Source organism: Lissotriton vulgaris, chromosome 11, assembly GCF_964263255.1.
Source record: "Lissotriton vulgaris chromosome 11, aLisVul1.2, whole genome shotgun sequence".
Taxonomy (NCBI): Eukaryota; Metazoa; Chordata; class Amphibia; order Caudata; family Salamandridae; genus Lissotriton; species Lissotriton vulgaris.
Genome location: NC_141699.1, coordinates 259,233,139 through 259,260,692, shown reverse-complemented (window position 1 = coordinate 259,260,692; position 27,554 = coordinate 259,233,139). Strand labels below are relative to the sequence as shown.

Sequence of the window (27,554 nt, the reverse complement as noted above, 5' to 3'; positions counted from 1 at the left end):
AAGCAGGCAGCAAGATGTGTACAGGCAACGTTGATATCCTAATGCCAAACGCGTTTCAGGAGTCCCATTCTTCCCTTCATCAGTGGCAAATCATGGCAGAAAAGAGCGGCGTTTCGCACGCACTTTTATCTTCCAAATTACCTGCACAGTGGGCGTGGCCTTCCTCAAAGCCTTCTGGTAACTGTAGTGTGCTGCGAGCATCCCTTGTGAGTGCGTTCTAATCACTTATGATACAGTATACAAAAGTATTACCCCAGTGGGTTGGTGCACAGACCAGTCCGTCTGCCTGTCCTGCTTTACAGAGTCCAAAGTGATCACGAGCTGGAACCAGTCGTGCAAAGGCTCTAACTCTCATTCTCTCCATACGCTACAGCACCAACATGGCGCAGACACGGACCTGTTCTCAAACAGTGGATCTAACTCCACGGCTGGGCAATAGCCGATTTACATCCATCACAACAGGTTAGCCCCAAGTAGTTAAACCACCAGAAAGTACATGGATCACAACGTAATACTTTTGTATATTGTATCTTGAGTGATTAGAGCGCACCCACAAGGGATGACCGCAGCGCACTACAATTACCAGAAAGCTTTGAGGAAGGCCACGCCCACTGTGGCAGGTAATTTGAAAGATATAAGTGCGCGTGCGAAACGCTGCTCTTTTCTGCCACGATTTGCCACTGATGAAGGGAAGAATGGGACTCTTAAAACACGTTTGGCATTAGGATATCAACGTTGCCTGTACATGTCTGGCTGCCTGCTTGCAAGTTTTCAAATAAATGTTGTGATCCATGTACTTTCTGGTGATTTAACTTCTTGTGGCTAACCTGTTGTGATGGATATGTGTGTGTGTATATATATATATATATATACATATATATATATATATATATATATATATATATATATATATATATATATATTCCAACAGCAAAGTTTTAAAGAAATTGTACTCCTAAACACGAGGCTTTTCGTTTTTTGAAGCGTTTATTACTCCATTAACACAGCCACCATCACCCACCAACGTTTCGAACAAAAATATTTCTTTCTCACGGTCTCTGTATATATATATATATATCTCTTAGTCCTCGTCCTTAGATTTGATTGCACAATAAACTATTGTGCTGTTTCCTGGTGTGCTGCCTCTTCATTCCGGACTAAGATTTGGTTGTGGAGTAAAGAAAATATCTTTATATATGGTGGGAGCTGTTACCACCGGTGGCGCCAGCGCTGAAAGGAAGGGAACCGCCGAAGCAAAATATGTGGATTTAATTAAGGTGTCTGGCACACCGAAGATGGGCTCCGACTCACTTGGCTGAGGTGCTTCAATTGCCAGATCTTGTTTGCATATGGATCGAATCCATTGTAAGAAGCGCCCACCGGCTGTTACAAGGATTATCAACGAAGGAATGATGGAAGGGCTACACTGAGAGGCCCGCCTCGACTTGGAAGATAAAACGTGGATACAGTTAGAGTCTGGGAGGGGATTTCCCCGTGCGCTGCATGCTTATGGATGTTTCTTAAAGGAAGACAAAGAGATGCTTTTAACATTTGGATGGTAGCGGAATTGACCCTGAGTGATACTGCAACCTGTTCAACATTAGCCGCAAAATGGAACTATTCCCTATAAAGGCTACGCTATGTATGAGGGCTGCGGTGACAATAAGGTCTTCATTTTGCCAAGAACAACATTGAAGTACAAAGTAGGTAAAAAAAAATCAGTGATGGTGGATTCTGGGCACTGTGGTCCGAGTACTACAATTAAAGACAGTTGGGAAACTATGCATTGATGGGACACGATTATAATGAAAATACTTAATTTTCAAAGGATTTTCCTTGTATAAATAAAAAAGTACTTACTGTGACTGCATGAAAGAGAAGCTATGTGCATTTATGTTAAAACACCCACTGCCACTTTAATTGAACTGGTGGACATCAGTCCTTCTTCAATGTTTTTAGTTACGTTTAAATAAGCTAACAAACCCATCAAGAGAAACTGTACATATGATTAAGCCTCGTGGGAGGTGAAACGCGTCATGCTGCTTCAGTCTCCAATAAAAATCTGAAATAATAAGGAGGCAGGGAAGCAACAGAGACTGAAAGAGAATGGGGTAAAGCAGCACAAGGGAGAGAGAGAGAGCAAGAAAATACATGCGATCCCATGGTGTGCTTACGGAAAATGAATAAAGTAGCTAACTGAATACAAGCAAGGTCAGCAGTGGAAGGATACAAGTAAGCCAATCAGAACAGGAGACCAAAATGTTCCAGAGATTCACATACACATAAACAGGTGGGAAAGATGTTAAATCCGGAGCAGGAAAGGGGAGCCATATAAGATGGCTTTGTTGTCTATTTATGTAAATTAAAAACAACAGGCCTAACTAGGTAAAGCGGTCTGTAACCAAGACCAAAAAGTGAAGCACATTTAGAATTGCAGTGTTTTGACTCACCTCAAGAAAGTTCATAACAACGAAGAAGAGAAGAAGAAAAGCAGGAGCAAAGATCAAACGGTCCAACATGAGCCTCTGGAGGACAGCAAAAGGTACGGTGGGAGGGATAAGATGTTCCATGTACAGGTAGAAGTAATGGCTCAGAGGCCCTGTTAAGAAAAACCTAAGAAACAAATCATCAAAATGGAGACAGCTTTATTACAGCACTATTTATACAGAGAATGCAGGGTGCTCTCTTCATTTTAGCTCAAAAAGAAATATTCATGTGCAGCAGGGAACTACAACTTCTTTGTGGAGTTTTATTCAGTGCTAAAATATAGTTTACAAGTTGTGATGGATGCAGGACTACTACAATGTGAACTGCTTGATGGATCTGAAATGTAAGACCGAGGAGGGGGTTCTGATGAAGACTAGCCAGAGGCTGGCTCAGGTAAAGGATGAGCAGATAGAGGCTCTGTAACATGCGAATCAGCAGGGAGACGAGCTGGGACATTTGATGGCCCAAGAGAAGGACTATGACATTTAATATAAAAAGGAGGTGCTTGTCAAGAATAATAATAATAAGGGGGAGTGGCTCTGGAACAGTATGAGACTAACTACATTAACAGAAGGAATGGCTACTAAGCATGATAGGCATAACAAAGGCTCTGTCATGGAATGGACAGCGGGAAGGGCTCTTACACACTATAGACATAAAACGTGCTCCATCATGGAACAGACTGAGGGAACAGTTCTGAAATAGGAAATGAAAAAGGGTTTCTGGTGTGTAATGGACAGAAAGGCGGCCTCGGCCACAGACATCACAAAGAATCACTGACATATGAGGCTCTGTTGACTGACCTATGAAGGCGTTCATTGACAGCAATAAACACTAGGAGTGCTCCTGAGAAGCGAGGGGCATATGGTGGTCAATAAACAAGAATCGACAGCAGGGGAATTCAGATGTAAAAGTCTTTGATAACTAGTAGCCATACCCAACACATTCCAATTAGTACCTGCAGATGGATAGAGATGTAAGGGCTTTGCCAGCCTAAGGGGCGCTGCCATGGGTTCTGATGGATCAAAATGTCTATAGAGCCAAATCCATTCATTACCTTGATTCAGCCTGTTTGCCCAACTCTGCTTCAGTTCACTCTAATCTGCTTCTCTCGCTTTCAAAAACACCTTGCATGGAAAGTGGGGCTAATGTTATGTATGTGGGGATATCTATCTATCTATCTATATTTATATATATATATATATATATATATACACACACACACACACATATATACGTGCTGGGCTAAAATTTAAATAAAAGAAAAATTTGCACCTTCCTGGGTCTCGCTGGTTCCTGTTTGTTCGTGTGGCCACATTTGCTGCGCTTGCCGACTTTGGGAATTCAACATACCTCACACACATATATATATATACACAAATACATATACACACACATATGTATATATATACACACAAATAAAAATATATGTACACACATATATATATATATATATATATATATATACACACACACACAAACACATATGTATATGTGTATGTGATCATGGGCCTGTGAGCCTGAAACGCGTAAGGCTGAATTTCATTTTAACGTCTTCGAGAGTGCTCGTTGACTTTCTGCACCTTCATTAAAAGAAGAATAACTCTCCACCTGTGTGGCTCTTTCTGTAGGGTCAACCTTTGTTTGTGGATGTAATACGGCTGGCCCAGCCAAGGAAATTGCCTGCTGCCGACGTGCGGATCCGTTGACAACACAAGTGTCTCATCAAGGACTGGTGAATTTCAAATGAAGGCTAAGGTAATGGCAGACAACTGGCTGACACACAAGTGCCAACCCACTGGGGAAATTGAATGGCCTGAATTGGGAGCAATATGGAGACCCAGAGTGGTAATACTTATGCAGGACTCTAAATACCACAATACTCAGAGGCCCGATATGGGCGTGACATTTTTATACATTGAAAGAGGACTGTGAATTTGTTCGTTTGACTCCTGGCTGTGCCTGTGATCTAGGGCGTTAGCCCGAAACGCGTAAGGCTGAATTTTATTTTAACAGCTTCGAGAGTGTTTGTTGGCTTTCTGCACCTTCATTAAAAGAAGAATAACTCTCCACTTGTGTATATATGTACACACACACACATTTTCAGGTGGGTGTTTGTATTGTCTATAAATGTCACTTCCAATCACGTCAGCTCTGTTGGGGACACTGTGAGCTTCAGAAATTTGAAACAACAATAGGGAAATTAGTCAGATAAGGATAGAATAACAAGCAGTGTCCCCATAGTGATTTAAATCTCATGGCATTCATCTGTCACACATTGCTAGAGGGAAGGGCATCTGAACATGGGTTTACATCTCACACCTTTGTCATGATTTCAAATGCACTCAGTGTGGTGGTAGTACACTGGAATCCATGTCCCCCGAAAGGAAGGTAACGTTTTGAGGATTGATTCCTACTACTGGTAGAATCTTTCATGTGCAGACAGAATATCTTCTGCTTGTCACTTTGAATGTATACGCTTTGTTTTAGTTTCATCATGCTGCTCAAATCAATGTTGAGCTTTCCATTGAACATGCCACTCATTTAAGGTGTTGCATCTTTCTTGGTCACTTTCATTCTCATTTAATTCGCCACAAATTTTAGCCTTATGCTGTTGTTAAATCAGAGCTGTTTCCAGACTTAAGTCTGCTTCTGTTGACTGCTGCCTTAACCCCAGCTATAGATTTTAGATCCTGATTGGGGAACCTCTGGTTCTAGTCTAGGCACTCGAATATCAATTTCTCTTTTGCAGCAGAGTCTATGTCTGTAGTGACTGGCTTTCCTCTGTGAAAATTAAGTTGTTACTGGATGCCAGTAAGTGATCACTGTTCATCCTGGCTCAATCCTGGTGATTAGTATACTGATGTATCACATGTTGATATTTTCTGTGCTGTGGCTTTAAACGTCCGATCATGTAAGCTACTTAAATAATTCATTTTGTATATGTGCTGGTGCCTAACTGCAGCAGCAAATCCAATGCAAAATGTTTTTGAGCTGGTGTTTCTCCACCGGGGAGTCCACATCAATTCTTCATACAAACCTTTGCTGCTACTAGTTATAGTTTAATCCAGCGTGGTTGTTCATTCACTCACTCTTCCCTCTGCCGTTTATGTTACTGCCAGTTCTGTTGACCTCTGTGCCTGGTACTTCGGTTTCAAAATCTAGTATTTGTACAAATGTTGTTGGGTTTTCTTGCTCGCTTTCTTTCCTCTTGCTCTCCCCTCTATACCCATTTCTTCCTCTTTAGCATATTACTAGAAGTTGTATTATGCCTGTGCAGAACTCTGCATAGCAATCATCACCAAAAATTACCCAGAAGTCCTTCCTGGCAAGAGCTTGCATATATTTATATTTGAAAAGCGGTAGACGGTCAGCTTCTTTCCAAGGTCTACAGTTCCCAAAAAGCAGCTGCAAGGAATTCTGAATCCTAGCAACCACCAAGTATTGCGTTCTATAGTAAAACACTGAACATTCTTGGGGCCGGCTCTTAGAGATGCAGCCATCCCTGCCTGGCTTTGTACAGCACAATCATACGATTGTGCTGTAGACATGGTTCTTTTTCAATTTGCTGATAAGCCGCAACTAGCAAAAGTTATTAGTTCACACTTCAGCAAGTAGCAAAAACACATGGTTAGTGAACTGAACATAGCTAAGTTTTCACTGCTCTCATGCTGTGCCTTCTGTCTTAAGCTTTTTCAGTAAATACTGTTTTGCCTACACTGCGCATCCGCGGTGCTGCAAGACATATCGTTTACAATTCAATGGACTTGCACCCGCCCACAACATACCATTAACGTTCTTTCGTTGTCACTCTCATTTGCAATCTTTCGATTGCTTAGTTCCCGTAGGCTTCTCATTCTTTCTTGAATAGAATTTTATTGATGTTCAATTAATTATCATCATTACATTTAAGCACACATTCAGATTAACAGTGTTATATCAACCAAATCGGAGCATGACAATAGGTGCATTCATTTACCCAACTCACAATATGATAAAACTACATGATGATAAAAAATTAATAGAGCCAACATTTTCTATGCCCACAACATCCACTGTCGGCCCTTCATCTATATCAATATCCCTCATGAGTCCATAGGGGGAAAAGTGCTCTATGATATTTAAAAAAAAATGCATCGTGCTCCATTGTTCTAACGAACCAAACCAGTACCTTTACCATTGACCTAGCTTAGGTCATTTTCGTTGCACCACCTGAGTCCTCTTTGTCATTACCATTAATCCATGTTGGTTTATCATACTTAACCCAACAGGGCCCAAAAAGAGCTACGTACAAATAAAAAGTGCTTTGTGCTCCATTGTGTGTTCAAATTTGATCCGGTTACCTTTAAAATCATTGATGAACATTTTGGATTGCAGGTGCTTTTTTCATAAACCTTAAATAACCCCCTGTTAACTGTCTAGATTCACCTTTTAAGCAGTTTAATACAGCTGCCTTACAAGTCTTCACATTTAGGGTCTAAAATATTGGACGGAACGACAGGCACCTCAGAGTTGTTAAACCTTTACATATTAATATACGGTCGCCTCCTAAACGACTATATCCAACAAACGTCTGCTGCAGACCTCTGGGCCCTCAACCCAAGCCAGACTGCCTTCAAAAACACAATTAAAAAAGTCATAAGACTGAAATCCCTGATCATGGACAAAGCTCTCCTTGCAAAACGTAGCCACGCTTGGGCAGTAGCCAACTCCTATAAACGACTTTATCCGGTAAATTATCTGTCAATAACATTTTCTTATCATCTAAAGCAATGTCTGATCGCCCTAAGACTGGGAGACTGGCGCTTCCTACAAAATCTCCCTGCATGGCGTCAAAAAAAGGCTGATCAAACGTGCAGAGGGTGTGGGTCAGCAAACGAAACTTTTTTGCACGTGCTTTGTATATGCACCTTTTCATTTCCCAACGCGAACGTCTACTCAGGCCGCAATGGAACAGGCTGGGAGTTCGGACTTGCAGACATGCCATTACTGCTGCTCTGTCCTTAGAGAACACGGACTTAAACATAAAACTGGCCAAATTTGTTCAGTATGCCTACAGACTCTTAGAAAAAGTGGACCACTGTGCAGAATAATGTGCCTCTAACTCTACCTGCATTGTCCGGGAGTGCCAATTTCTAAATTGACGTTGCAGTAAGCACTGATAAGAAAGCCACATTGCACTCTGTTTTAATTTTTTTCACTTTTTAAATTCTTTTAAGTTGTAAGATTGTATTAATGTGCTGGAAGAATCTTTAAAAGATATGTTTTTATATATCTAAATAAAGAAAGTTTATACACTATATGCATATACATCTTTCGATTGCTTCCCGTAGGCTTCCCTTCCTTTCTTAATTTAGTTCCTCCCTAGAAGATGGGCCAAGTTCGTGTTTTTACTCATCTTTTGGTAACACACTATTCCTGGAGTTGCAATGTAATTTACTGCTTTTAAAGCGGGCATACTGCTTCTTATTTATGTTCCTTTCACAGTATCTGCTGTCTCTACCAATGCTTTAGTTACTTACACCCACACCTGCATTGCTCTGCTCCACTCTACTCCACACCACTCTATACCACTCCACTTTACGCCACTCCAATCTATGTCACTTCACTCTATGTTACACCACTCCACTCCACAGAATTCTACTCCACTCCACAGCACTCCATTTCACATAATACCACTCTGCTCTACGCCACTCTGCTCTATGCCACTCCACTCTACACAACCTCATGCCACTCTACACAATGTCACTCACAACCACTCCACTCTAGGCCCATATGCTTCCCTTCCTTTCAGGTTTTAGCTTGGAGCATGGACCAGGTACATGCTTTCTTCCTGGTCTTTTAGCAGCACACTTAAAAAAAATTACAAGCATTTTGGTACTATTCCTGGAAATGCAATGTGCTTTCTAGCTTTTAACAAAGGTATATGCCTTCTTATTTATGTTGCTTTCACCCCATCTTCTGTCTCTATCGACGCTTTAGTTAATTACACCCACAACTGTACCACTCTATGCCACACGACTCCACTCTACATTCATTCCGCTCTACACCACCCAACTCTACCCCACTCTACTCTATGCCACTCCACGACACTTTATGCCACTCCACTCTATGTCACCCCAATCTATCCCACCCAGTTCCACACAATGCCACTCTATGCTTCTCTACTCCACTATGCCACTCTAAACCACTCCACTATTTGCCATTCTGCTCCACGCCATTCTGCTCCACGCCATTCTACGCCACGCCATTCTATGCCACGCCATTCTACGCCACTCCATGCTACTCAACTTCACTCTACCCAATGCCACTCCATTCTACTCTATGACAATTCATTCAACTACACACCACTCCACTCCATGCCATTCTACACTTATTTACATCATTCTCCCTCATGCCTCTCTCCTCCACCCCACTAACTTTCAGCCACGCTGCTGTTAAATTTGGCTGAAAGACATTGCAAAACCAATAACTCTGACATAGGCTTTGCCAATGCTTGTTGTAGTTTTGCTTCAGCCTCTTCCAGCCTTGCCATTTGCAGTTTCTAGCTGCTTGTTTCCTCACTGATGCCAACAAGTGCCCCAGTGTCTGCTCCTTGTGCTCTCTCTCCATCTGTCTTTCTCTTTGCCGTCTCCATCCCTGTGCTTTTGTTACTTTCCTCTTTTCTGAGGCCTCTGTAGTCTTTAGGTTTATAGAGAGACCCTGGCATTTGGTTCATTTTTTTCCTTCCTGTTCACTCTGCCTTGTTTACTTTTATACTTTGCTGTAGTCACTCTGTATGCAGATTGTTTGCTTTCTGCTTAAGAGTCAACTACAGCTGTTTACCTTGCTTTAACTCTTTAAAAGACCTTAGCCTTTCCTCGTTGTCTCTAGTACTCTTTTTCTGTCTGCACATTTTGTCCTAGGTCTACTTCTGTCCTCTGCCGTCGTTTGTTCCTTGTGTCGCTGCAGATTATTTCCGAATCGGACACACGTTGCCATGTGGCTTGCCCCATACACCAGCTTGGCCTGTCTCCAGGACCTCCCTATTGATGTTCATGAGCATTTGTCCCCTGCTCTGTAGGCTGGTTTACTTTGTCCTTTATTTCTTCTTTTTTCACTGTCTTTGTATTCCTCTTGGGTTATTAGTATTTGGTAAGTGTTGTATTGTTTACTCACATAGGTTTGTATTTATTTCTCAAGAGTCTGATGCCTAGCTTATTAGCCAATCTACGCCCCTTTCGCTGCCTTGTCATTCATGCGGTTCCGTGTATGCAAGTGTTTTCACTGCTTTTATCACAGATAATATCCATTGCTAACTTCCTGTTGAAACCCAATAGGGTGGTCTCATAGCTATATTCCTGTGCCCAAAGCATGGTGCACATGCCCCTTTAAAGGACTTTCAGTAGGAGTATATACTGCAAAGCCCGGCTCAGAGACATTGAGCTTTCTTGGTTCCACAGGTCTGTTTGGCCCAGTGTACACCCATACTGGGAAACCTAGAGGGACCCACTGCCAAAGATATATGCTTGTGTCAGTTTGGCTTAAAAGTGCAAAAGCCTTTTTTGACGTGTGTTAAACCAGTTTGGGAATTCTCAAACACTGGTTTATATTCGTAACATGATTCGGACGCAGAAAGGGGGGCGTGGCCAAGTACGCGATGTGAGAGGACGTGCCCGAGCTGAGCTCCGAGCGAAGCTCCCCTTCCACGGGCTATTTCTCCTCCATTTCCTGAGCAATCGGGCCCAAACTCGAACCGAGTGCACCCGGGGACCTGATCAGCCATCACCAAAATTTTCAGAAGGATCGGAGTACCTGACCCTCCGTTCGTCGACTGTCGCGGCACCTGCCCGCCCAGGGCTCACTTCCGGTCGGCGGCCTCATCCACCCGAGACCGGGGATCCGGCCCAACGAGGTAGGCCGCAACACGTGTGCACTCCCCAGCGCAATTGAGTGGGGGAAGGAGATCGCGCCGCAGCGCCGGCTGCCCACCAGCGCTCCAGCTGCGCAGGGACCCCAGTCGCAAATGCAAGGCATACCACCCTGGCTCACAACAGGCGGTGAAATCGGCCCGCCCTGCCGACCGACACTGGAGGCATCCTGCCAGGCCCTGTGAGCATCAGAGAGGGGTCACACTCGGATGTCTGGGGGCCCATTTGGACAGCGCTGCCCCTGGCTCCCGGCAGGCTACAGCGAGAGCCCGCTCTGCCCCCCGGGCCCTCACACTCGCTCACCGCCTCGACACTGGCCCTGCAAGGGGGAAGTGACAGTACCACAGCGCCCGATACCCCCCCAGCGAACCCACAACGCAGGGATCTCAGAGGCTACAAGCAGACACGCCACACTGACCCGCGGTGCCCCGCGCCGCTGACCCGCCTTGCCTGCCGGCGCTGGGGACTTCCCGCCAAAATAAGCGGACGCCGGAGATCGATCGTGCTCCACTGTTTGGGGGCCTACACTGACGACATCGCCCCCTGGGCCTGAACGATCGGTTACGGAGGCTGTGTGGCCCCACCTCCCGGACACCAGTATCCACCTGCTGTTCAGATCTAGCCACTGGTCAACGCCGGACCCATCCAACACTGAGGAGCCCGGCCCACACGACACACGGACTGCGGCCACATTGAGACGGCCCATCTAATGATCGGCCCTACACCAGGGGACCTACCCAGGCCCGCGCGGGTGAGAACCCAGAACAGCCCCGCATTCTCCACTTCAGCCAACTCGGTACTGAACTCCACGGTGCCCCACACAACGTTTGGTGGCGTCTAGAATCCCGCACGCCGCCCGGCACGGGCTGAGCCGACGGCCTGACCGGGAGAGGCCAGTGTGCACAGGCCCCAACAGTGTTCACCGCGAGAGCCTGCCCAGTCGGCTGCCTACCCGTGACGACCACCCACATGTCCGGGGGGACCAGAGCAAAGACCGGCACCAGTGGGTCACTGAGCAAAGGAAAGATGGTGAAGAACACAGAGACTGACCAAACCGCCTCCAAACTGGACACTATGCTGGCGGCCATGGAACGCCTGGAGGAATCCATGCAGCTAACCCGTACGTCACTGGAGAACCGGATCGATAAGGTGGCTGTGGACCTGACGCTCCTTCGAGCGGACCACAAGAAACTGTCCGACCGCACCACGGCCTTGGAACAAACGATGGCGGAGACCACACCCAAGCTGACGCAGACAGATAAGCACGTCCGTGACTTACTTAACCGGGTGGAGTTCCTCGAGGATAGAGCGGAGGATGCTGAAGGACGGGCCAGAAGAAACAATGTACGCATAGTGGGCCTGCCGGAACGATGGGAGCGGAGGGAGACGGCGGAACATATGGAGACCTGGCTCAGAGAGCTCCTTCCAGAAGGCACACTGTCACCACATTTTGTGGTGGAAAGAGCGCACAGGGTACCATCCCGTCCACCCCCGGAGGGCTCCAACCCGAGGCCGATGCTTATGCGGGTGCTGAACTACCGTGACCGGGACGCCATTCTCCGCGAAACGCGGAAACTATCGGACATACAGGTGGACAACGCCAAGGTGATGTTCTTCCCTGATTACACCATTCAAGTCCAGCGTCGGCGTCAATCGTTCCTCGAGGTGAAACAACGGCTCAGACGCCTGGCTCTCAAGTACTCCTTGTTGTTCCCAGCACGTCTCAGAGTGGTGGCGCAGGACAAAACCCACTTCTTCGATACTCCAGAGGCGGCGGCGGCCTGGCTGGATTCAGGAGTGGATGCGAACCACGTATCTGCGCCGAAGGAGCAGCGCCGAAATCGAGGTACCCGCAGGCGGAGACAACGACACGCCTCGAGGGCCGGGTCGACAACCACAGACGCAGAAATCGGACCCACTCCAGAGCAAATACAAACAGAACAACAAGAGGCCATCCGGATAGCAGCTGAGATCAGTGGATCACAATCACCCATCCTGATCTCCAACGCAAGCCCGAGATCACGCGGGAGCGAAGACGACGATTTCATGTACGGTCTGCCAGATGACTCGAACACTGAGGGCTTACCGGATGTCACACCCCAAACATCGGATCAGATAGTATAAGCAACCCTCCTCAGCCTAGCCCAGGCTAGGCCCTTGCAATTGGGATCCTGAAACGGTTTGATCACTTCCTAGGCTGACCCGGCCGGAAGTCCACATCGGCAGTTCTGGGGACCACGGCAGCTACGTCCAGCCCCATCTCCGGGATCTGAGCTCCACTCCTGATCCCCCCACCTACCTGCCCGTCACGGACCTGCCGTGACATCGAGAGCAGAACCGGAGCGGTCCCATTGGCACATCACCAGGAACGAGTATCTGGTGGGGTGGACGGACCCCTAGAGGTGAGTGCCCCCCCTGAGGGAATGGCAGATGGGATCCCCCCCCTGGGGTGGACTATCCGAGACCTGCAACATTGGGAACTCTGACCAGTCTGCGGACACTGCCACTGACATTTGGTGCCCCTTGACACACCGCCCGTGGTGGGGAGCCGCCACAGCTCTCTTGGCGACTTGAACTAACTTGCTTCACCCAAGTGCTGAACTTCGTCATCCCCCCATTGAACTCACGGATTGATTAAGCTCGATAGAGCGTTTGGGTGGCGACTTGTTCTGTTGTTGCCCTTTTGGTATTATGTTTATGTTAAAGTTCTTCCTTTTGAGACTAGTGTGGACATTGAAGTGTTACAACGTGCATCCCTGGATCTGTGAGAGTGGGCGAGGGGACACAATAGTCACTGTTCGCGGCCGCTGTGCATGTCTGGGTGGAGTGGGCTGGGGTTTGGGGGGGGGGGGAGCGGGTGCTTGGGCGCGATGCACACTGTGATGGCTACGGTTAAATTTTGTACCTGGAATGTCAGGGGCATGCACACACCCTCACGTAGATACCAGGTGTACTCATACCTTAGGCGACATCAGGTCCAGATTGCACTACTACAGGAGACGCACCTGGTCGCCGCTGAGGTAGCCGCACTTCGCCGTAGGTGGAGGGGGCAGATATTCGCCACGACCTTTTCAGCGTTCGCACGGGGGGCCTTGATCTGGGTTAGACCCGGGGTTCCATTCGCACTAACACACAGCAGTATCGACACTGAGGGACGCTACGTCTTCATACAGGGCAGACTAGACGGGCAACAGATTGTCATAGCCTCCATATACGCACCTAATGTAGAGCAGGGGAAATTCTTCACGCGCTTGTCAGCAGTAATTGCGCCCTGGCCAGACGTACCCTTGATGGTGGGTGGGGATTACAACTGCGTACTTGATGTTTCCCTTGACCGCTCGTCCCCCCCCCAGCCGCAATCGCCCCAGCGCCAGCAACTTCCAGGGCCCTACTTGATTGGGCAGCACAATGGAACTTACACGATGCCTGGCGAGTCAGAAATCCCACCGCCCGGGTGTATTCCTACTACTCGGGAGCCCATTCCCTGCATGTTAGGTTGGATCGTTACATGCTGTCCCGCGACCTGATTTCCTCCGTGGCTGACGCAGACTACCTGGGACGGACGCACTCGCACCACAACCCGCACACACTGGTCTATGGATGGCGGCGCCCACGTCCGCCCGTACCCACATGGCGCTTGCAGCCAGACCTACTCGACACTCCATTCCGGGAGGAGATGTCCAGGAGAATCATACAATATTTTGAAGACAATAACGACTCGACCTCCTCCCCGAGAATCGAGTGGGACGCCTTCAAGGCGGTTACCCAGGGAGACTGCCTTGGTGTGCAGGCGGGCCTACGCGGTCAGGTGGAGGGGGATCTGATAAGGGCGGAGGAGGCACTACTGGATAAAGAGCGGGAGGCGACGGGGGGCGATGATTCCCAGCTGATTTCGGCCAGGGCGGATCACGCTGCATTGATGGAGCGCCTAAAGAACATTAACTTCGCAGCCCACTCCGCGCGCACTCACAACGCGGGGGACAAACCTGGCAGGCTGCTGTCGTGGCTGATACGGCAAGACACGCAATCTGCGCCGGTCCTGTCGATCCGCACGACCCAGGGCGTCGAGGTCTATACCCAGACGCAGATCCATGAGGCGTTCACGTCACATTACAAGTCCCTGTATAGCACACGACTGCGGGCCACTGTGGTGGAGATTGTGGACTATCTAACGACTCTACAGCTCCCAACAGCTACTGCTGCCCACCAGACGGAGTTGGGCGCTGCACTCACCGGTGAGGAATTACGGGAAGTGATTTTCTCCCTTTCCAATAGCAAAGCACCGGGCCCTGACGGGCTCCCTGCGGAGTTCTATAAAGCCTACTCGCTGGTGTTAATACCGGAACTGCTGAGAATGTATAAGGCGGCATTGGAAGATGCTGAGCTCCCGGCGTCCCTAAACGAAGCTAACGTGGTCTCTCTGCTGAAACCGGGTAGAGAGGCGACCGAACTTGGCTCATACAGACCATTGGCACTCCTCAACACCGATTACAAAATATTGGCCGCAACGCTAGCTCGGAGGCTTGCACCGCTGGTCCCCACGCTGGTACACGCTGATCAAAATGGCTTTGTGCCCACCCGGAGCACGTCCTACAATCTACGCCGCCTTTTTAAGATCCAACGGCATGCAACCCCCACCTGGCCACGTTCAGGGTGCATCGTGCTCGATCTGGAAAAAGCGTTTGACTCAGTGGAATGGCCGTATCTCCTCCGAGTCCTTGAGAAATACGAACTATGCGAAGCCTATATCCAGATGGTGGGGCTCCTCTATCAGGCGCCCGAAGTACGCGTCCGGACTGGACGGTTGTTCTCTGACAGGATCCGCATTGGGCGGGGTACCAGGCAGGGCTGCCCCCTCTCCCCTATGATATTCGCCCTGGCGATGGAGCCATTGGCGGAACTGCTCCGCACCTCCGGCGCCACATGGGGCATCCCACTAGCGGACGGCATGCACTCGGTGTCTCTGTATGCCGACGATTTACTACTGTATATCAGAGACCTCACGCGTATACCCGAGGCAATCGCAGACATCTTCCGTACATTCGGAGATATGTCGGGGCTCCACGTTAACTGGGCCAAATCGGGAACCTACGCATTCAGTAGCGAGATGCCGCAATGTGAGGTGCGCATGATGGGGGAGACGCTCCGGTGGCACCCGACAGTATTCAGGTACCTAGGGATCTTAATATATCGAGACCCCGTGGATCTCCTGGAGGGTAACCTGGTGAGAGCTATATCCTCACTCACGGCCCAGGTCACGTTCTGGAACTCCCTCCCACTAAATGTGCCGGCCAGAGTGGCGCTGACCAAAATTATCATGCTCCCCCGGCTCCTTTATTATTATGCTAACCTGCCAGTGTATGTGCCAGCGCACATATTCAGAGGGCTGGAAACTCTCACCAGGCGCCTCATTTGGAACAAAGGGAGACCCCGGGTAGCGTTAAAGACCCTATATGCGGCCACAGACGCTGGAGGCTTAGCAGTCCCCAATCAGGAGCTATATTACTTAGCAGCCCAGCTACAATGGGTCGCTTACTGGCTGAGCGGCAAGAACCTGATGGACACGGCCACGGCCGACACCACTCTGTCCCCCGTACGGTGCTAACACTCTTCCACCCCCTAACGCAGGGGCGACACCCCACACAAGTCCATGTGGCGCTCGCGAAGCGGTGCTTTGCGCGGGCCCTCAGACTCACCATAGGTACACTGCCCTATGCTCCGAACCTACCTCTACTGGGGACTCCCTTAGGCACTGGCGTACTGTCCTCGACTGAGCTACGCAGCTGGACTGAGGCAGACCTAGACGACCTGAGCGGCCTATATAGTGACGGAGAGCTGCTGCCCTTCGAGACCCTGGCCACAGATACCGAGCTACCGGTGGGTCAATTCCTGGCACACGCCAGACTCCTCCATGAGCTGACGAAGGCCTGGGGTGACATGAGCCAAGAACCACCCACTCATCTACTCATCCAGTACCTACACGTGATGGGCAATGGGTCTCATATAGTGCACTGGCTGGCACAGGCACTACACACCCATACCCAATTCTCCTCCCAGAGACTGAGGGAGAAGTGGACGACCGACCGGGGCTTCGACTGGACGGACAAGCAATGGGCCGCGATATTAGCGGGCGCTAGAAATGTTCCCCGCAACGCGCGATTTAAAACCATCCATTATTATATCATTCACCGAGCGTATTTGTCTCCTGACAAACTGAATCGCTATTTTGGATTCACTTCGTCGGCGTGTCCCAGATGCGGCCTCCTAGACTCAGACTTCCTACACGCACTCTGGAACTGCGCCCACCTCGCCTCGTACTGGTCAGCGGTCACTGACATACTGACGGCGGCTACAGGCGAAACTCTCCCAAGGACGTGGGAAGTATGCCTACTGGGACTCTACAAGAGAACCAAGCAGACCAAGCTGCGGGCACGCTTTTGGGACTTAGGCCTCATTACGGCTAAGCGCCTCATTACGAAACGGTGGAAAAGCGCCACTCCACCGCGCCCTGCGGACTTGCGTCGCTCTTTTGGCAACTGGGCCTGTGCGGAGAGTGTGTCACTACACAGAGAGGAGACCGCTGGCCTGCGGAAATACCCGATCGCCCAAGACTGGGACGCTGCCCTGATCGTGTACCATCGGGCGTGCGCCCAAGCCGGTATTGAATGCCACCTCGACGCGGACTAGAAGGGGCCCAGTTACTTGCTGTCCATGTAGGACACGGAATTTGCCCCCCCCCCCCACTGCCGGCCCCCCCTCCCCCCGCCGCCTGCCCCGACTGCTGAGATCTTGCACAATGAGAGCTGTCCCCTGCCGCTCCCCGCCGCTGCCCTCCCCCCCCGCCTCCCCCCCTCCTCCGCCCTGCAGCCGCGGCGACACCACATCCTCAACCACCCCCGCCCCTGCGCAGCCCATACAGGGTGCACCACACATAGCTAGGGATCTAGATACATTACCACACACACGTATACTAGTCCAACAGTTGTTGAGATGTTTCTCCCTCCCCCACTTCTTTTATTTCCCAGTTATATCTTTTGATTGACGCAGAGACGGTTGATAGTGTACACGCGCTAATACTCGATCCCCCCTCCTCACTTCCGTATCACACCATGTCAACTGGATGCTTCCATGTACAGGAGGCGGAAACCCAGCGACCCATATGACGACGGGGGATATGATCCTGCACCAGCTTACTACTGTGCTAAACAGGGAACACAACTTAATACAAGGACTGTTAGATTTCTTAAACACCCTGGTCCTTGCGCAGTGCTACGAGCCGCGAGCACTGCGGCACGAGACATTTCCTAGCACCGCTACTTGTGAATTAATGCATTTCCACTGGCTACTGTTTATTTTCACTCGTATATAATTGACATGTCATTATGTGCTGATAGCCAAGTACCGTTTGTAGTAATGATTCATTGTTATGACACTGTGTCACTACTGCTTAACTCATCTGTGAAACTAAATAAAGTTTGGGACCATTGGTCTTAAAAAAAAAAAAAATGATTCGGACGCAGAAAGATTTTTAGATCACTCCTAAAGTGTGCCTTTGGGGCAGTTAGTATTCAGAAACTCTTCTCCATCACCATCTCACCCCGGAAAAGATCAGAAATGTAGTTGTGACAAGGACAAGCTTAAAACCCTGTCCAAGGTGTGAAGAGGATTTAAACACTTCAAACACTGGGGGGAGGTGGGCAATGAAGGGTCTCATCAACAGTGAGTTTTTCCCCCCCCCCCCCCCGAGGAGAAAATGCCACTGCACTTGGCGTTACCAACTCCTCAGTTTAATTTCAGCCCATTTTGCTTATTGCATGGAGTAATATAACACATATGGGCAAAGACTGGTTTAACACATGCTAGTAGTCAGGTGTCATATTGAGGAGTGTTTACACATTACACAATCTAAGTCAGATCCTGTCGCTCAGGAAGATACTTAAACAAATCAGTTAAGTTAGACTCCAGAAATGGAAACAAAAAACACTGAGTTATGGGTCAACACCATTGCTGACGCCTTTTGTAGTCAAAAACCATTGAAAGGTGTAAGTGAATCAGTTTACTGATGAGGGTGGGAAAACTCATGAAAGTGATGGACCACTCACCCGTAAGCAGCATATCGAAGAGGTCCACTCAACTCAAGGCTCTGGGAAGATGAGTATTTTCGTCTTTTTTCAATAACCTGAGACAAAAGATTTCCGAGAGCAGAGAGGATACCACTGTAATGGGGAAAAAGAAGGGTTGAAATAAAAGTCATCTACAGTTCTTAATTTATACTAAACCATCATTCTAAATTCAGAACTACAAATCCTAAAAGTATCTGGAGTTCTTAAATGGCACTGATGTTATCAGTATTGAACAAAGAAGCTTGAACTTTGCACCGGTGTCTGGTGGGAAGCAGGGAGCACTTTGATGTATCTGCAAGTCCAGATTTGGACCCCTAGAAAACTGCCAACTAATTCACTAAGTAAAATGTTTACCTAACATCTTGCACTTTTCTAAGTACTGCTGAGTCCACCTCTACTCTCGAAACTCAGCTGCTGTCCTAGTCACTTGTTGAATGTATGCTTTGCCTTTGGCTCTGCACCTCATTCTGTTATACATTCATTATTGTTCATTTCGGATTACAAAGCCATAAACATTCAATAAAACATAGCAGAATAACCCTGTTTGGAAAAAAATATTATAAAAAAATGCACGTTCTGTTCACTATAGAAGAATCAACGGTTGCAACTTGCTCATATTTTCAGTACAGATGTAATACATTTGACAGCATTCCATCTGTTCAAACAGGACAATAGCATTTACTACTACAAACAATTCTAAAAGGGGCATCAGCTCCAAAGGGGAAGTCACAATAATTTCCAACTCATTAACTTATCAATATCTTGATTAGAACATAGGGGGGGGGGGGCTATCCTATAAAATCATGGCACAACCCACCATCTCATAGACCTATATCCTAGACCTCAGGCAGTCGCACAATTGTTTCTTCTGACCGTTTGCACATTATCCAAGCTGCCTGTAGAAATGTAGCAATACTAACGACAATCACTTCACTTGTATCCAACTTAAGAATCCTCAGAGCTATATCAGCGGTCCTAAGACCAATGAGATTGCACAATGGAATGATCCATTTCTTGCGTGGTACTCGACAGGCAGCATAAGACATTCAGGGAATTCTTAAATGGCCTACTGTTTTTAAGAGTTCCCTCACCGACTCCCTATAAGGGCCTAGTTCAGGGGTCGACAGAGCTGATGCCAAATGACTAAAGGTCTCAACTTTATAATAGAGGAAATAAGGTTAAAACCCATGTCCTGCAGCAAGGGGAGTGTGGGTGTGCTCTGTGGGAGATTAGTAAGGCGTCTAAGAAACCTGTTCTGTATCACACACAGCTAGCAAATTCTGCATGGCCCAAAAGCTCTGCGCCATAGAGAGCAGCGCCTTTTGCTTTTACTTTATATATTTCTAGTGCTGGCATTAGATGGTTAGATTTTAATTTATTTGTCGATATTTAAATAATCTCACCAGAATGCAATTTCAATCTTTCTGTGCTGCAAGACAAGAAGAATTAAGAAAGCTGAAAAATCTGGGTTGACATCCAAATCGCAGTAAAACACAGAAATAATAAGACATTCTGGAATATAATTGCCTCACAAATGGGGATAAGAAAAGCAAACCCAGTATCATCATCTGAGTGGGAAAAGCACATCCTCAGACTTTACAAATATAATTCCCATGACCAAATTTCCCCAGGGTTGCGTTCTATCCAGAAGGGCCAATTTGATCAGGTCTTGCCAAACATCTCGGCCACACAGATTTCCGTTTTCATAAAACCTGCTAGATCATCTGCAGCGATGTGCCCGGACAATATTCCAAGTAAAGTCCTACAAACAAATACTGATGGCTGTAGTCAATTTCTAGCCCCACTCTTCCAATAATGTTATGAGACTAGGAAAATACCCAAATCTTGGCGGGGAAGCATAGAGGTAACTTTTCTTAAAAAAGGCTAAAGATCGAACCCATCCAACTAAAGACAAATAGCACTCCTTGATACCACCGGAAAGATCTTTGCAGCAGGCGTTTTGGAGCATCTAAAATACTGGGCATTCTGGAATAATGTGATTCCTATGACACAGGCTGGCTTTCGCCCAAAACACTCAACATCTGATAACATCGCTATTCTTCAGACTGTCCTTGATAAATATGTTATGTTAAATTCACAAATACTATACTGTGCTTTTAGCAATTTTTCGACCGCTTTTGATAGCGTGGACAGACAGACATTATGGAAACAGCTAGAGTGTTTAGGGGTTCCCACTGGTCTTCTTACAGTAATTATCTTCCTGCACACGGCAACATGGTGTAGGGTTCAAATAGAGGGAGAAAAGGGCTTAACCAATCCAATCCCTATGATGAATGGCTTGAAACAAGGATGCCTATTAGCACCCATATTATTTTCCATTTACATAAGTGATCTACCTGGGCACTTTTCCCAAATTAAGAACTCCCCACCAAAATTAACACACCATGTTATCCATTGCTTAATGTACGCTAATGATATTGTAATATTTGATTGTACCCCAATTGGCTTGCAAATAAATCTTTAAATGAACTAAACCAATATGCTAAAGAAAATGTCTTGGTCCCTAACATATATAAAACCAAAATCTTATCTTTTAGTGGAAGAAGAAACTCTTTACCTTTCACATTGTTATTGGGACGTATCCCAATTGAGATAGTGAAAGAATATGTCTAGTGGGCAGTATCTTTTCACATAATTTACAAGACGCTTCTCATCTCCAACATCTAGAGCGAAAGGCGACTCCCATATCGGGGCACTACAAAGATTTTACCATTCAACAGGCAAGAGATATTTTAAATCCTTGCTGGAGGTTTACAGCATGAAAATCCTCTCGATTTTATCTTACGCCATGGAATATACACAAATTAAAACATGGCAATCGATAGAAGTAAAGGAAGGGATCATCCTTTGGAATCTGTTAAAAGTATCCCAATCAGTCGCCGTACAAGCTTTACCACCTTGAGCTCTCTCTAACTAGCACATTTGCTTGAGTCGTCGCCAATATCATTTCATGCCGTTCCTGGCACATTAAGATATATATTAAAATTGGAGACTTTTAGAGAAGAAGCGTCTCTGTATATGTTCAATGAGAACCTTTTAAAAGCCCTTCAGGTGTCACAATGCACTGTTGCACTTTTGCAGGCTTTGTCTCCAGTGCATCTTAAGCTCTTTTTAAAACTTATGTCGCCGAAAATGAGCTATGAAATGGATAAAGTATATTGTATCCAATTAAAGCATTACAATTTTTTTTCCGGAAAACATATTGTATAAAACCCCCAAACACTATCTACAGTTCCAGTTAGAGCACAGAGTTAGGCACTGTGTCCTTCTGCTATTAGGTATCCTCCCTTTAAAAGCATATTCCACCAGATGGGAGGCCCCAATTAATTCTTTAGGCAAATGTGACTGGAGCAACGGCGGATCACAAGATCTCTATCACATATTACTAATTTGTCCAAATCCAATATTGGTAGACACTCGGCGTCGATTCAAAAAGCCCATCCGTTTAAGACACAATGCTATTTTAGCTCAAGATCTGGTCAAGGTGTGTACGTCTCCCCCCAATGAATTTATTTGGTACAACTTGTTTAAGTTTTTAAAGAGTTTCTTAAACCCTTGGGCGGGGCCGCGATTCTGCGCCTGTGCGGCCGTTTTGAAGAGTAGGCGGGTTCATGACGGCCCCCAGTCGTCATCAGCACACGAGCACTGTGATGCATGACGGACGAGGGCTGTCATCAGCACGCAAGGGGTTAAAGCTTAAAAAAAAGAAAAAAGTGCACAACTCTAATAGTTTTAAGTATTGTATGTTGTTCGTGCGGACCACAAACTATTTCAACCTGTTTTTTCTTATAAATATATATATTTTTTAAATCGCTTTAAAAAATATAATCTAACATCTTTTTTATGTAATTGTATTTGTTGACCTCAGTTGAGGTCTGAATCAAATAAAATTATTGATTGATTAATTTATTTGTCATTTTCAGCATCACTCCAGTCTCCTGCTTCAGTTTGAGAGCAGGTTTATTAATCTCGGACTTCCAACTAAAATTATGAGTACGCCTCATTCCAAGATATACAAAATCCTTGACCAATTCAAGCGCTGTGTTAGAAACCTGCAGCCTAACTTACAAGGACCTATAAGGATTAAAGGCCATACACTTGGTTTTGCAGACATTCAGTTCTAACCCACGATCTGCACAGAACAATAAAAAGCGATCTAAAATAGCTTGTAATACCCCAGTATTTTCGAAATAGGGAGGGTATCATCTGCAAAGAGTAACGTGGGTATTTATCTGGGGCCAACTTTGAGAGCATAATTGTTATCAAAGTTCTCGATAGATTCCCATTTGACAGTTTCTGGTCAAGGTTACATGTAGCATAGTTCGCTCTTCTTAGGCAGTTTGCAGAATTCTGTCCACTTTATGATCTTTCTCAGAGAAAGTGGAGTGGTGTGGCTCACTGGTTAGAGGCGGCAGACCCGGGAGCAGAGGACGGCCCGGGACCAGGGTTCAATTCCCGAAGCGGCAGGGTCGTGGACCAGGGTTAGCAGACTCGATAATTATCACCTCGGTGCCTACTCTAACCAGGGATCACACTCGGCAACTCTGGGCATTAGCTTGCCTCATCTCCGCAACGGCCCCCCACATACGCCGGGGATGCCTGGTTTCACCTTGGAGATACCCAGTAGGGACCATCTCACAGGGAAAGCCAGGACGGGTTTCCCAGCGGTCTATGGCACAGAGATACTCCTTCGGGAGTCGATTCTAGCGCGTTAGAAACCCGCAATTAATTAATAGAATCTATGCTTTCACCATAGCAATGCTTTCTGCATGTCCCTCTGTAAGTAATAGGTCCGGCTATCTGCAAATTTGTCATTTCCCTCATAAGGAAAAGGAGATTTTTTCTCCCTATATTGCACCTCCCTCTCCCTCAAGTCCGCCTCTAATGTCTCTTTTATAAGAGACCATGTGAGTTTTAGCGGGTCCTGATGGGAACGGCTTTGCCCCCACCTACTGCCTTAAAAGCATCCTGAGGACAGTTGGTGAAATATCACAAGTTTGAGTGATCTCAAAGCACAGTTCTGTCTGGACTTTCAACTCCTGTTCATGTAGTCTGTCATTGAACATCATATGGTTGAACCTCCAATCCCCACCTCTTGTAACCTTAGCTTCCCAGGAGAAGTCCCACACCACAGCAAAACACACAAGATGATGGAAGGAATGTTGCACAATGACAAAACATTCACCCCCAGTAAAAGATCTGGGTTTAATACATCGTTATTTTGCTCACCAAGCCACCCCGTTCAGACATGGACCCTGTGCCTCATGGCAACAGTCCAGACCGAACTGCCAAGCCATGTCTTCCCTGGACCAGATTCAAGCATCATAGGACCGGTTTCTGGCTATCAGCCTTCATCAGCCAGTATAGCGTGACTCCAGTGGCTTAGTGAGCACGGGTCCCACGTCTGGGCATACCCTTCCCACATAGGGTGAACAGCAGAACTGTTCCCATGAGGCACAGCGTCAGACTGATTTGCATATGGCCATGTTTGAACTGGGGTGGTGGAGTGAGCTAAAGGATGGTGATGGATTAAACCCAGATCAGTTGACTGGGGGTGAGCGTTCGATTTGCTCAATTGCTCCGTCCATCATCCCCTTTGGAATCGCTTTGTTCGCCCTTAGTTGGCAGGGTATGCCCAGACGTGGGTCCCTTGCTCACTCTACCACTGGATTAAAGATAGCCTGGCTGATGAGGATTCTGAATCCGAAACCGGTCCCAGGATGCTTGTTTCCGGTCCAGGGAAGACATGGCTTGGCAGTTCGGGCTGGGGGTGAGTGTTTGATTTGCTCAATCGCTTCGTCCATCATCCCCTTTGGTATCCCACACCACAGCAGCGTGACCCGAAATGAAAAAATTAAATTCAGCCCTTTGTCTATTTTAAGTGTTTGGATGTACATCATGTGAGTTCACCAAATGAGGCCAATGCTTGGAAATATCTTTTCATTATGAGAAAATAAAGTATATTTATTGTCTGTCTCTAGGATGGTGTTCCCTTCACATAGCCAAAAGTGTCAGGTCCTTCCCCAAGCGTAAGTGGGCTTTTAAAATATCAATCATTAGAGGGTCTTCTTCACTCAATATGTTCATGGACATAGTAGCGCAAAAAGTGGTCCTGCATGGGCCCTCAATATCTTGTCTGGCGTTAGGGATAAGGGTATTATCCCTATGGGACCTATCCACAAGGTCCTCAAATTTCTGTCTTAGGTCCTCCACCTCATCTGCCCTAGCCCATGATAGCATGTGAGCCTCCAGTACCTCAGTTTGGAGTTGCAATATGGCATCCTCATTGGTATGGACTCTATACCCCAGCGCACCAATCATTTCTGTTATATCTGATATCACTTCATGGATCTTGGTCTTCAGGGATTGAACTAGTTCTTCCAGTGTTTTCAAGATTTGTTTATTGCATGTCTGTCAAGCTTGTAATTAAGTTGTAGTCTTTAAGTGATTGGTGGTCTACACCCCTCATTGTGGACATTTTGTCAGAACCCTCTCGGCAAAGGTTTTGTATTTTGTCACTATCCTTGGCTATCCAGCAGAACGTATGTCACGCTGCTGATCTCTTTCCAGGCGTTTCATGGGGCTCCTCAGTAGCATTTATTGAATGGATCCGTCACTTTTTGAATAGCCATGTGGGCTATCACGGGTCAACAGCACTTCAGCCTTCATGTTCAAATGGTATTGGACATTCCTTCCAAGTCTTTCTCAGATGGCATAAACTTGAGGCTGTCTATTTCAGGCTTGGAATCGCTTTTAGAAATGGGCTGAGTAGGGTGTAAGTATGGCATAAGCATTCCAATCCCCTTTACAGTACTGGCGTAACTGCATGTTAGCAATTCATAGACCTCATTTGTGGGTATGAGGTAACTGCATTCTCGAGCGGGTGTCGTAAATTCCTCCAGCCCATCGCTCACTTTGCTAAATATACTAGAGCACACCAGCTTTTCTTCTCACTCAACATCAATTACCAGTGTGTGGGCATCCTGAAAGGTTCCCAGCGGAAGCTCACTACATGAGTACTCAGCAAGTCCGGGACATCGTTATAAGTGAGGCCGCTGCTCATGTTTTCAAGCTCCCAAAATGGTCGTCTTGTCTCGTACTTCATGCGGTGCCTCATCTCGGACCCCATTCTTCCTCCTACTGGGGCCTCAAACAGTACATGCTGCTCTAGGAGGTGTATGGAGTTGACCCCTATTGTTGAAAGCGGGGAATGTATTTTTCATTTCTGCCATTTCGTTGTATGATACTGGAGCTTCTCGCAGCTGTGTCTACATTGTACTGATTTGGCCACACACCCCCAGACTATTTTTTCTAGGTTCAAGCAAATGGTAACACATCACTGTTCTCCCTTTAACCACGGTTTCAAAAAAAAAATGTCTTGACCACTGAGAAACATTAAGCACCTACTGCCATCAGTTTATAGTTTGGAAAGACCTCAATGTGATATTCTTTCAACTTCTCTCACTTATTTTTAGTGCGCTTTTAATTAATTGTGGTACAAAAGGGGATGGTGATGGACGGAGCATCTGAATCAATCAAACACTCACACCCAGTAAAAAGATCTGGGTTTAATCCATCACCGTTCTTTAGCCCACTCTGCCACCCCAGTTCAGACATGGCTATATGCAAATCAGTCTGACCCAGTGCCTCATGGGAACAGTCCAGCCTGAACTGCCAAGCCATGTCTTCCCTGGACCGGAAACAATTTCCGAGGACTGGTTTTTGGCATTCCAGCCGTCTTCAGCCCGGCTTGCTTGAATCCAGTAGCAAAGTGAGCAAGGGACTAACGTCTGAGCATACCCTGCCACACTTATGGCGGCCAAAAGCGGTACAAAAGGGGATGGTGATGGACGGAGCATCTGAATCAATCAAATACTCACACCCAGTAAAAAGATCTGGGTTTAATCCATCACCGTTCTTTAGCCCACTCTGCCAACCCAGCTTCCGAGGACCTGTTTCTGGACCGGAAGCTTGTTTCCGGTCCAGGGAAGACATGGCTTGGCAGTTCGGGCTGGACTGTTCCCATGAGGCATAGGGTCAGACTGATTTGCATATAGCCATGTCTGAACTGGGGTGGCAGAGTGGGCTAAAGAACGGTGATGGATTAAACCCAGTTCTTTTGACTGGGTGTGAGTGTTTGATTGATTCAGATGCTCCGTCCATCACCACCCCCTTTTAAATAATTGTGGACATAATATTCAGATCACTTACAGTTAATTTTATTTTTTCTTCTTCTTCCTAGGCCATAAGTGTGGGGAGGGCGACCTGCAGCCACCCTTAAAGTCATACAGCACGATTATGGGTAATTAGTTGCAATGGATGTGGTCCTTCACAAGTAATAACGTCACAACTGTCGGTCTACTGGCAACCAAGCACCCTGTTGTAGCACTTGACTCTCAGGGTAGCGAGGAAGAGCAGTCCAAGGCTTCCTCTGGGCGCTGGTGTAGACTATTATCTCAGTTCGCAGACATGCAGAAAAGGCCCAATAAAACATTGTCCAATCTGTGTTTCTACTTATAAAATGGAAAAGTAGTTTATTACGCACACATAACACCATACTACGGAGTAATTTACAAGTATGCACACAATGATAGGTGGAAATTCCTTGGGTGACACCCTCTTAAAAGTTCACAACACTGGCGAATCTTGAACCCTCAAACCATAGTACCTCCCAACATATACGAGACACAATGTAAGTAGTAGTTATGAAATGGCAGGCCTATTGGCTTTAATAGGGTATCACCACATTAGGAAGAGCACAAATAGGCCCATATATACTCACTGCGTCAACATTAAACTCACTACGGATGGTACCATCTTACAATGACAGTCGTTAGGGATTGTAATGACTCACTGTTTGCCTTATGATTATTAATAAGCATTCAAATTGAAGAATAAATTATTCACCGCCAATTTTGTCAATGTCTATAGGGCACTTCAGTTTCAACAATATATGTCCGAGCCGTTGTCCATTTTCAACATGTAGCAACCGCAGCCTTAGGAACCACTACCA

The 27,554-nt window shown here is 46.8% G+C and overlaps 1 protein-coding gene across 2 annotated transcripts in view; it reads right to left on the bottom strand.

Annotated features, from left to right (window-relative positions):
• PXMP2 (peroxisomal membrane protein 2) overlaps positions 1 to 27,554 on the bottom strand; it is a 77,932-nt gene that overhangs the window by 23,114 nt on the left and 27,264 nt on the right. The window contains exons 3-4 of one of the 2 annotated variants that reach the window (XM_086943190.1): positions 18,500 to 18,613; positions 2,451 to 2,613 (exon numbers count right to left, since the gene is read on the bottom strand). In XM_086943190.1, the coding sequence (XP_086799316.1) occupies positions 2,451 to 2,613; positions 18,500 to 18,613 (277 nt within the window). The remainder of the gene's footprint in view (positions 1 to 2,450; positions 2,614 to 18,499; positions 18,614 to 27,554) is intronic. The other variant, XM_086943191.1, reaches the window with a different exon arrangement.